The sequence below is a fragment of the Bactrocera tryoni genome, chromosome 1 (genome assembly GCF_016617805.1).
Source record: "Bactrocera tryoni isolate S06 chromosome 1, CSIRO_BtryS06_freeze2, whole genome shotgun sequence".
Taxonomy (NCBI): Eukaryota; Metazoa; Arthropoda; class Insecta; order Diptera; family Tephritidae; genus Bactrocera; species Bactrocera tryoni.
Window position 1 is genome coordinate 6,533,524 of NC_052499.1, and position 9,699 is coordinate 6,543,222.

Genomic DNA, 9,699 nt, shown 5'->3' on the forward strand with positions numbered 1-9,699 from the left:
CGATTTATATATATATATATTTGTATTTATAGTGTTGAGAGCGCACTAAACCGATTTTGCTTAGTTAGTTTTACGTATACAATATTTAAACAAATAAACGAGTCAAATAACATACATAATACTTAACAACAAAAATACAGATTTGTTCCATAATTCTTTGAAATGTGCAATAAATAATAATAATGGTCTTAATTAACACAACTCACAGGGTGGAGTAACACACATACAAGGTGTGTCCCAAAAATAAACGAACATTAAGATTTGCAGTATTAGAAGAACCATTCAAATCAAGCATCACACTGATTCTCTTCCTTTAAAACGCACTAACTTCATATGAATCGGATGACAATATTGAAGTTACAGCCATTTGAAAAAGGTAAAGCTGTACAATTGTTGGATTTTAAAAAAGAGCAAATATAAAATTGCGTATTAAACTAGAGAAAATACTTCGACATATGAATTGACAATGTTTATGGTGATGATTGTATAAGTCGTATTCAAGTTTATACGAGGCTTGCACCATTTAAAAATAGTGGTGAGGATTTAAACGACAACCAAATACGAAATCGTTCAGAAACTAGTAATCGTGCTGAGTTTTTGGCAAAACTCCGTGGAAATACTGATATTGATGAAAATCTTGCTACGGGAATGTTGGCTGAGAGATTAAATACGTGAACCAGCATGAAAGATCATTTTATGATGATTTTCAAGCAGCCGGAGCCGCGGAGCAGAAGAACATTTTTATAAATGACATAAAAAATCCAAGCATGCCCTGGTTAATCGTTCCAGATGTTGTATTGAATCTAATGTAACCTATTTTCAAGAAATAATATCTTTTAAATATAACACATCTCGTATTTGTTCATATGCCATTCTGAGTGTAAATAATAAAGCGGTCTGACTTGTATTTTTAACAGGAAACAATTATTACCAAGTTACATCAGACCACTTGTCTTCTAAGTTAGTTTGTTCATATGTATTTTAATATGCTATACACTTTGGAGGAACCTTTAATCCCATCATTGAAGGATAGCCTACAGTATATAAACTCCAAAACACAGTATTCTATTCGGTTTGCATAGCACAGGAATCGGGGTTCAATATTTACAACAAATGTTTATAGGCTTGCTTTTCTTCTTAATTTCTCGGTCTATTTAATTCAGCGAGCGTATCACATATGTATGAGTGCATTTATTTCAATAATTACAGGCAAGCGCTTTTATATTCGACGAACAGTTATATTCCGATGTATCAAATCCTTAATATTTTTAGCACATCCGCTGTGAATGCAGTGGCAGTCACATTTTGCTTATTGTGAATTCAAAATGAACTAAGTTTATTGATTTACTGTCTGCGCAGTGTATGCTGTTGCATACACTTAGGCGTAACTAATCAACTTTCATCTACAGATTCACCACAACCATACAAAAATTCTACCAAAGGGCTTATAACAATAATTTCGAATTTGTTTTCAACAATTATTATTCAATTTAATAATTTTTGAAGTGAATTTTTATTGATAAATATTGAAAGAAATATGTCGCATTTCCAAAGCGTACCAGACACAGGAGGTGGGGTTGATTTTATATTTAAATTTCATGTGTTTAATTTGTGTTCTCACATAAAATTTATTCAGATGATTTAGACAACGAATCTGTGGAAGTGTTGCGTGCACGGCTAAACGACATGAAGCGGTTGATGAGTGAACGCACTGCCCAAATACAACAGAATCCGGCCACCACGGAGCAAATATGGAGCACTAAACGACAAAGCGCGACAGGAATTATCGATGGCAATTTCCTAAGCGTTGCCTTTGGAGGCGCTCTATTGGTTATCGTTTCGGTTTCAGTGTACGCATTTTACAATTTATATCATGCAATATTGAAGAAGTTCCCCTCACATCATGAAGAACTGTAGAAAGTTAAATGCAATTTAGCGTTATGAAAAAAAGGGAGTGATACGGACTACACACAGATGTGCACTTCATATTTGCGAATACAAACATACGCATTGATTCGTATGGCATATGAAAATATGACATCTGTGGTGTGTTTAAGTTATACTGAAGTTTACGGGTTACTTACACAAACGTTAAACTAAAAGAATTTATATATGTTTGCGAAAAAATACTGTACCACATAATTTTATTAAAATAATTCATATATTAATTAAATTTGAAATACTTAAAAATATACAGCGCGTATAGATCTTGTCTAAAATTTTAATCTATTTCGGATCTGATTCACTCTGTTGTACAATTGAACCGACACAAAAATCTCTCAATTCGGTATACCGAAAATGGTGCTTTTAACACGTTTTCTCAGAGAACGTACGTTCTCTGGTTTTCTCTGCAATATGTCATTTACCGATAAAAACAAAACGAAAACGCACTGATCACAACACGTGCAACCAATTTTAGCTACAAATTGCGGTCCTGTGTATTAACTTCAATTAAAAATTAACTGTTGTGAAAATATCTTAAATAAAAGTAAGAAGTGTACATTTATTAATTACCTATGGGATTGACGAAGCAGTATTTGGCCTATCGGCCAGTAGACAGTTTCAACGTTATTAACAGTGGTCGGGCTAATGTAAATTTTGTTATCTTCAATAAAACTGAAGGCCGATATGCACTTGCTGCAGCTGCTGAAAACGTAATAATTTGGGATTTAAGGTAAGGATTTGAGGTGATTGTATCAAAAATTGTATATAAATTTGTGAAGTACTTTTACAGATTGGGGGAACGTGCGTTAACACTTCGCCGCGACAAGCAGGAAGTAACGGCATTGCGCGCTTCACCCGACCGCATACATGTTGCTGTGGGTTACGTTGATGGTGTTGTGGAACTTTTTGATTTGCGTGCGCCAGAACAATCTATATGCTCGTTAGCGCTGCATAAAAGTGCTGTGTCCGTTCTGCGCTTTGATGATATGGGCATACGATTGGTGAGCGGCAGTCTTGATACTGAATTGGTGGTTGTAGATATTGTTGAACAAGCCGGTCGACAACGACTTATAGGACACAATGCGCCAATAACAGATGCACACTTCTTACAACGTTTAGGAGAGCAAAACATTGTTATTAGCTGCTCAAAGGATACACAAATAAAATTCTGGAATTTAGAAACACAATTCTGCTTTAAAACAATTGTTGACAATCGTACTGAAGTGTGGGCTTTGGCATTAATCGGTGATATTATGGTTGCTGGCTGCGGTGAGAGCACAATGAATGTTTATCGACTTCGTCGACGTGATGATCCCAATCAGAATATTGAAAATGCTGTTGAGGGCTTAAGTATAGATGACGAAGATACAATTAGTCCTTTAACAGTAACAAACTGTGGTGTAATACAGCGCGCAGGGAAAGGACGTTGTATAAATTTAGTAACCGACCCAGCGGAGCGTGTTATTAGCTGCCATGGTACTAATGATCTTATCGAGAATTTTTACTTTTGTACAGCGGAGGAAGCTAAGGAGCGACTTTCAAAACGTTTAAAAAAGGCTCGTAAGGCTGGCGAGTCAATGGATCATGATGGTAAAGATAATGAAAATGCATTATCCAAAGGTTTAAGCCTGAGTGATGAAATAAAGCGTTTGGAGAGTATAAAAGTAAAACAGAAAATTAAAACAATCGACATTATATTTGGCGCACAAAGCGAATTACGTGTACTTGTCGGTTTAGCTAATAACAGTCTACAACTGTACGCGCTTAATGCTTCTTTAAAGCACAAAGTAGCAGAAGAAAGTGTAAAACAGTTACGTGCATTAACGCGAGTTGGGCATCAGTCTGAAGTACGTTCTGTATGCTTCAGTAACGATTCCCTGGCAATTGGCTCAGGTGCGGGCGAATCATTTAAGTTTTGGAATCGCGAATCTATGCAATGTTTACGTACAATAGCCACTGATTATATATTATGCACCACTTTCGTGCCAGGCGATCGTTATGCTTTATTGGGCATGAAAAGCGGTAAATTGGTAATAGTAGATGTGGGAGCAGCGGATATTATTGAAGAGATACCAGCACACGAAAGTGAATTGTGGTCTATCGCCCTGCTTCCCGATATGAAAGGTTGTGTAACTGGTAGCAGTGACACGACGGTTAAAATTTGGACATTCGAGTTAGTTGATAATGTGGCTACAGATGGTAGTGATGAGGTGGATACAACAAGACCAAAAGTACTCTCGCTGTTACATAGAAATACGCTCAAGCTGGAAGAGACGGTATTATGCGTGTGTGTCTCACCGAATATGAAATATCTCGCGGTGGGCTTACTCGATGCTACAGTGAAGATTTTCTTCCTTGACACCTTTAAGTTTTATTTGTCGTTATATGGCCACAAACTGCCAGTGCTCTGTCTTGATATCAGCTATGATTCCACATTGATAGCCACAGGCTCGGCTGATCGTAATATAAAAATTTGGGGTTTGGACTTCGGTGACTGCCACAGATCGCTGTTTGCGCATGACGATTCAGTAATGGCACTGAAATTCATACCTAGCACGCATATGTTGTTCAGTTGCGGCAAAGATGGTAAAGTAAAGCAATGGGACGCCGATTCGTTCGAAAAGATTCTTACGCTGCCAGGTAAGATATTTCCATACTCGACAGCAATATGATTATTCTATTATTGTATTATAGGACATATTGGCGAGGCATACAGCTTGGCAGTTAGCCCGAATGGTCGTTACCTTGTGACAAGCGGTTCCGATCGTACTCTACGTCTATTTGAGCGTACCGATGAGCCGATAGTCTTACAAGATGTACAAGAGGAGGAGCGCGAAGAGCTAGAAAATCAACAACTCGCCACCGGTGAAGAAAGCGCAGTGCCCCAGCTACCTGGTTTAAAGTTGCCTTCAAGAAAAACTGTGGGCTCGGAAAAGGCTGCAGAATCAATATTGGAGTGTCTGGAGATTTGCAAACAATATGATGTGGAAGACGAAGAGGACAAACCGGAACTGCATCCACTAATGCGCGCGCTGCAAGTAACAAATCCCGACGATTTCCTTTTTACTACTTTAGCTCGTATACGTGCTTCAGATTTGGAGGAAGCGCTCTTGCTGCTGCCGTTTTCCAATGTGTGCGAGCTGCTTGAACGTCTGCCACGCCTAATCGACTGTCACAGCGATCAGATAGAATTGTTATGTAAAGTAACAATTTTCCTATTCAAAGTGCATATGAAACCGATAAGTGCGGCGAAAAATCTGAAACTGTTGCTTAGCGGTTTGGTGCGTGCATTACAGCGGGACGTTAGTGAAATGCGTGATACAATTGGCATGAATGTGCATTCATTGGCGCTGCTGCAACACAGAATTGAAGAACGTGAGGGAGTCGAACTTTTCCGTGAGGCGACGCAGGAGCGCAAAAAGCGCGACAAGAAACGGCGTGAGGCCACTAAACGCCGCTTAGCCATTAAAATAACATGAAAGCAACAATATACTTGCTTTAAGCTATAACGGAACGTTGAAGTACATACATATACATATATGTAGGTGTTGTAATTGTTTTATAGAGTATACTTATAATTTGGTAAATATAAAATTATGAAACATTTATTATTATGGCAACTATTTTCAATTACAATAATATGGTTTATATGTATATTACTTCCATCGTTTTACTAAGCGTGTGTCGTACAGTTTATATTGAATTGATATTTTTTAAATTTTTTCGCTTTGTCCGAGTTATTTTTAGGATGTTTGAGTTGCTACTTACAATATTTCGAGTACTTTCTATTGTTTGTGTTTGTGGTAGTATCTATTTATTAGTTAGGAATAGTTAAGAGAAGGTGCGGATTGCTATATGTATGTATGTATATATGAATCTATATACAGCGATCATTATGGTTTCAGCAAGTAAAAGTAGCACCGATCAGTGTGGCAATGGCAAAATGTTAAATAATTTTACATTTGATAAGTTACTGTTAAGGCGGTTACGAAGAACAAAATTCGATGTGAGAAAATAAAACATAGCTATAAATTGAATGCACATTTTAACAAAATAGAAATGGCTTGGTGTCAATTACAGATGCCTGCTTTGGGCGCGGAGGGTCCGCAGTTCGTATTGCAACAACCTGAAAAGAGTAAATTTGTAATTTAGTTTTTTATACCTATGTATGTGTGTAAGTCAATGGGTCATGAAGAGGAAATAATCAACTGTGGAAAAGAAGAATGTTGCTATGACAAATAAGACTTTTTGAATTAGTTATAAATAAATTTGGCTTTTGTCATTAGAGGTAGGAAAGATATTCATTGTCTGATATTCCAACGATTTTCAAACATTTTTTATAGCATACTTTTAGGTGAAGTTTATCATATGCAATGAATTTAAAAATATATACGATATTAGTCCGGATGTTCTGCGTAAAAAACATTACTTTTCGAAAATATCTACTTTGTTTGTATCATCTAACGGCTTCTACTGTTACCCAATACTGTTGGAATGTTCAATTTCCATAACTACAGTTAAATAAGCGCTATTTATTTTTAATAATAAAATACCGGTCTAAAATTGGTTGGTTTTGTCGGTCGTCGCTCGTCGGTCAAACATTTAAAATAGGTATAAACGACAAGTAAACTTACCTCCGCAACGTGAAAATGTACCAGGTGGTCCATAGCTGAGCTTCTGAATTGTACATTTCTCGATTGGCGCCGTTGGTTTGCAATAAGATGATTGATTCGCCCATGGCATTGGCTGTCGAGGTTGTGGACAATTTGGCAAATAACTAAGCTTATAAACCGTACAGTTTTCGACAGGGCCATCGGCGCGACACACACCCGGTCGAGGTCTAATCGGTTCTGGACGTCTAAATTCACACACATTCACTGGCATATACGAGAGTTTGTTGATGGTACAGCGATCCATGCTGCCAGTTGCGCGACAAATGAGTGATTGTGGTCGTATGGGTGCCCGTCGGCATATGGGTTTCGGTACGAAATCATGCTTTTGTGTGGTCATATTGTAAAGAGGGCCGCACGGTTTCAGGCAGTTCTCCTTGGGTCGAATTGGTTGGGTGCGTGCTACACAACAATTAGGCTGGTATGAGAGCTGTAATAGAAATTGTTGAAGGACGGAAGGAACTCAATTTTCATTAGCCCACCTTGTGTACAGTGCACTTTTCCAGAGATCCCGTTGGCATACATATACCCGGTATGGGACGTATCGGTTCTGGTCGACAGCAGCGCGAATCCACTGGCATATAGCTGAGTTTGTAGACTGTACAACCGTCAGTGCGATCGCTACCCAAAGTTTTTATACTGTGCAACGGCACCACGGGAGCTGTACGTGCCGTACAACAATTTGGCAAGTAACTTAGATTATACGTTGTGCAGAGATTTTCATAACGTGGCGGTACACATCGCACTTTTTCTGCCCATGGCATCGGCTCCTTCGGCAACGGACAAACCGGCAGGTAACTTAATTTCTGTACGGTACATTTCTCACTGGGCCCGGTCGGTCGTTGTATGTTATATGTTTGCACTATTGGTTTGGGTGGTGGATTCCGGCATACATCCACCGGCATGTAAGATAATCTATTGATTGTGCATCGCTCCAATGGGTCACACGGCTTGCATATGCCGTTTACTGGACGAATAGGTGTGCGTTTGCTATAACCCTTCGGTACAAAGTCATGTTTTTGTGAAGTCATCGCATAAAGTGGGCCACAAAATCGCAATCCATTGTCCGGTGGCCGAATTGGTGCCGTTCGTCCGGCTCCACAAGGTGGCAGGTACGACAGCTTCTGCACCGTACACGATTCCATGCGACCGGTATTGGATAATATATTCGGACATGGTCGTATCGGTTTTGCGCGATAGCAATCGCCACAGTTCGCGAAATACGAACGTTTGTATATTGTATCCGTTTCAAGTGGCGCGGTCGAGCGCATAATGCACGACATGGGACGGATGGGTTGGGTACGTGGCGGCTGTTGATAGCAACAGCCCGCATAATCGCCGCAGTCGCAGCGGCAATTGCAGTCGCCCCCTGGCGGGCACGGTGTATAATCGACCGGTGCCTGACAAGGATCGCACTTGGGCGGGCAGTATTGATCGCAAGCCATGATCCCATCCCCAGCGCAACCGTTACCGGTCGGGCATTGATTGGCAGCCGGGCTGCAGTTGAGGCATGAAATAACAAACAAAATATGAATATAAAAATACGTCAGTAAAAAAAAAAATATTTTTATTCATTCCGTTGTTTATTACTTACTCGCACATCGGAATGAAATTTCGGATTAGTTTTTAGAACTGCAGAACTATTGAGTGGTCGGGTCCAGAGTTACGATTTTTCTCTGTTTGATTACACAAAAACACGAAGGCGATTTAATTTTGATCGTTTAATTGCTCGAAAAAAGAAATTTTTGATAATATATAAAACAAAAAACACAGCGGACAAATTTGAAATTTTGTGAACGACAAAAACGGAAATGTGCTCGGTTTAAAGTCGAAAACTGAATTAAAAATCAAGTGATTGCTAAGCAAAGTAAACGACGCGGGGTGGCATTATTAAAAAAAAAAGTACGCATTTATTAAAGTAACGATTGTTTTGTTCTTGACTAAGGAATTGTCACGCACTACTTCTAAAGCACATTACGTATACGCAGTGGCAAAGTGGTTCTTCAAGGTATGAGGGTTGTCGATTGAAATCTTTTTTAACGAAACAACTCGAGTAACCGGAACGCACTCGGAGGATTTTTATTCCGCCAAGGACTGTCAAACCTGCAGCATTCCTCCAAATTTCTTCAAGAGAGTTTTTTGCCTCTACAATAATAACATAAACGTTCTCTCGAGTTTCTAGGTAACCGTTTCGTTTCAAAAAATTGTTTTACAATTATAATGGATGGGAAACAACCAATATTGAAACAAATTACTTCCGTTTTTTCTGTAAAGTTTTCGTGATTTAAAAAAAAAAACAATTATCTTTACTTTTTCGATTTATTTATTATTGTTTGTATTTAATTTAATATTATTTTAATCCTAACAAACTCTCTTTCGAATTTAATATATGCATAGTAGGTAATTTCTTTCTGATATCGTAATTGCAATTAATTTGGTGTACCTTTATGGGGAAATGGAGAACATTTTTGTTTTGGGTCTTAAAATATGTACACAAGTGTGTGTGTGTGTTATGAACATAAGAACTATGCTATTGCCGTTTACATTAACATACATATGTATGTAAGTATTGCGGTTTTCATCATGTATTATTTGAAATACGTAAGTATTCATATGTATGTATGTAGGCATAATATGGTGTTATACACTACCATATAAAACACTAAAATAACAATAAACCAAAAATTTAAAAGTTTTATATATTTATTAAATCAGCAAAGTCTAAAAAGTATCTTTCCAAAACTAAAAATAATTTAAAAAACTTTTATACTCTGTAGCAACATGCTGCAAGAGTTTAACAAACAAATCTTTAATTGTCAAGTGTTTCACTCAACTTAAACAAATTTTTGCAGTAATTTTGTTCAACTCTTCTAGATGGAACCTTAAAAAGTACAATATCGTTTGCACCTAAAATTTTTCAAAATCACACTATATAGTGTAGTTTAAAAATAAAAATCGGTTTAATTTGAAGCAAATAAATAAAAAAAAATGTGTGTTGTTATTTCTTGCGTTTTTTGAATTTTTATATTTATTGTTATCGCTTTTTAATTAATTACTTCTATTTAAAGAGTGAATTAAATATATA

The 9,699-nt window shown here is 37.6% G+C and overlaps 3 protein-coding genes across 3 annotated transcripts; 2 read left to right on the forward strand and 1 right to left on the reverse strand.

Annotated features, from left to right (window-relative positions):
* Positions 1 to 1,387: 1,387 nt before the first annotated feature.
* Positions 1,388 to 2,138, forward strand: LOC120782463. Its single transcript, XM_040114755.1, has 2 exons — positions 1,388 to 1,571; positions 1,637 to 2,138. The coding sequence occupies exons 1-2, from the start codon at positions 1,538 to 1,540 to the stop codon at positions 1,915 to 1,917; spliced, it is 315 nt and encodes a 104-aa protein (XP_039970689.1). The 5' UTR covers positions 1,388 to 1,537; the 3' UTR covers positions 1,918 to 2,138.
* Positions 2,139 to 2,259: 121 nt separating this feature from the next.
* Positions 2,260 to 5,558, forward strand: LOC120782460 (WD repeat-containing protein 3). Its single transcript, XM_040114750.1, has 3 exons — positions 2,260 to 2,674; positions 2,735 to 4,584; positions 4,639 to 5,558. The coding sequence occupies exons 1-3, from the start codon at positions 2,517 to 2,519 to the stop codon at positions 5,421 to 5,423; spliced, it is 2,793 nt and encodes a 930-aa protein (XP_039970684.1). The 5' UTR covers positions 2,260 to 2,516; the 3' UTR covers positions 5,424 to 5,558.
* A 282-nt stretch (positions 5,559 to 5,840) lies between these two features.
* Positions 5,841 to 9,598, reverse strand: LOC120782462 (stabilizer of axonemal microtubules 1). Its single transcript, XM_040114754.1, has 4 exons — positions 8,209 to 9,598; positions 7,097 to 8,111; positions 6,579 to 7,044; positions 5,841 to 6,070 (listed from the first exon to the last, which is right to left on the reverse strand). Exons 1-4 carry the CDS (start codon positions 8,214 to 8,216, stop codon positions 6,015 to 6,017), a joined length of 1,545 nt encoding a protein of 514 aa, XP_039970688.1. The 5' UTR covers positions 8,217 to 9,598; the 3' UTR covers positions 5,841 to 6,014.
* Between the last annotated feature and the right edge of the window lie 101 nt (positions 9,599 to 9,699).

What these genes read in the sequence shown, in the direction of transcription:
- LOC120782463 (XM_040114755.1), top strand. Translation starts at nt 1,538, where the DNA reads ATGTCGCATTTCCAAAGCGTACCAGACACAGGAG. An exon ending in AAGCGTACCAGACACAGGAG is followed by an intron (nt 1,572 to 1,636) that starts GTGGGGTTGATT and finishes AAATTTATTCAG; the next exon opens with ATGATTTAGACAACGAATCT.
- LOC120782460 (XM_040114750.1), top strand. Translation starts at nt 2,517, where the DNA reads ATGGGATTGACGAAGCAGTATTTGGCCTATCGGCCAGTAGACAGTTTC. An exon ending in GTAATAATTTGGGATTTAAG is followed by an intron (nt 2,675 to 2,734) that starts GTAAGGATTTGA and finishes GTACTTTTACAG; the next exon opens with ATTGGGGGAACGTGCGTTAA. An exon ending in AAAGATTCTTACGCTGCCAG is followed by an intron (nt 4,585 to 4,638) that starts GTAAGATATTTC and finishes ATTGTATTATAG; the next exon opens with GACATATTGGCGAGGCATAC.
- LOC120782462 (XM_040114754.1), bottom strand. An exon ending in AAAAGTGCACTGTACACAAG is followed by an intron (nt 7,045 to 7,096) that starts GTGGGCTAATGA and finishes TTTCTATTACAG; the next exon opens with CTCTCATACCAGCCTAATTG. An exon ending in TACATTTTCACGTTGCGGAG is followed by an intron (nt 6,071 to 6,578) that starts GTAAGTTTACTT and finishes TACTCTTTTCAG; the next exon opens with GTTGTTGCAATACGAACTGC.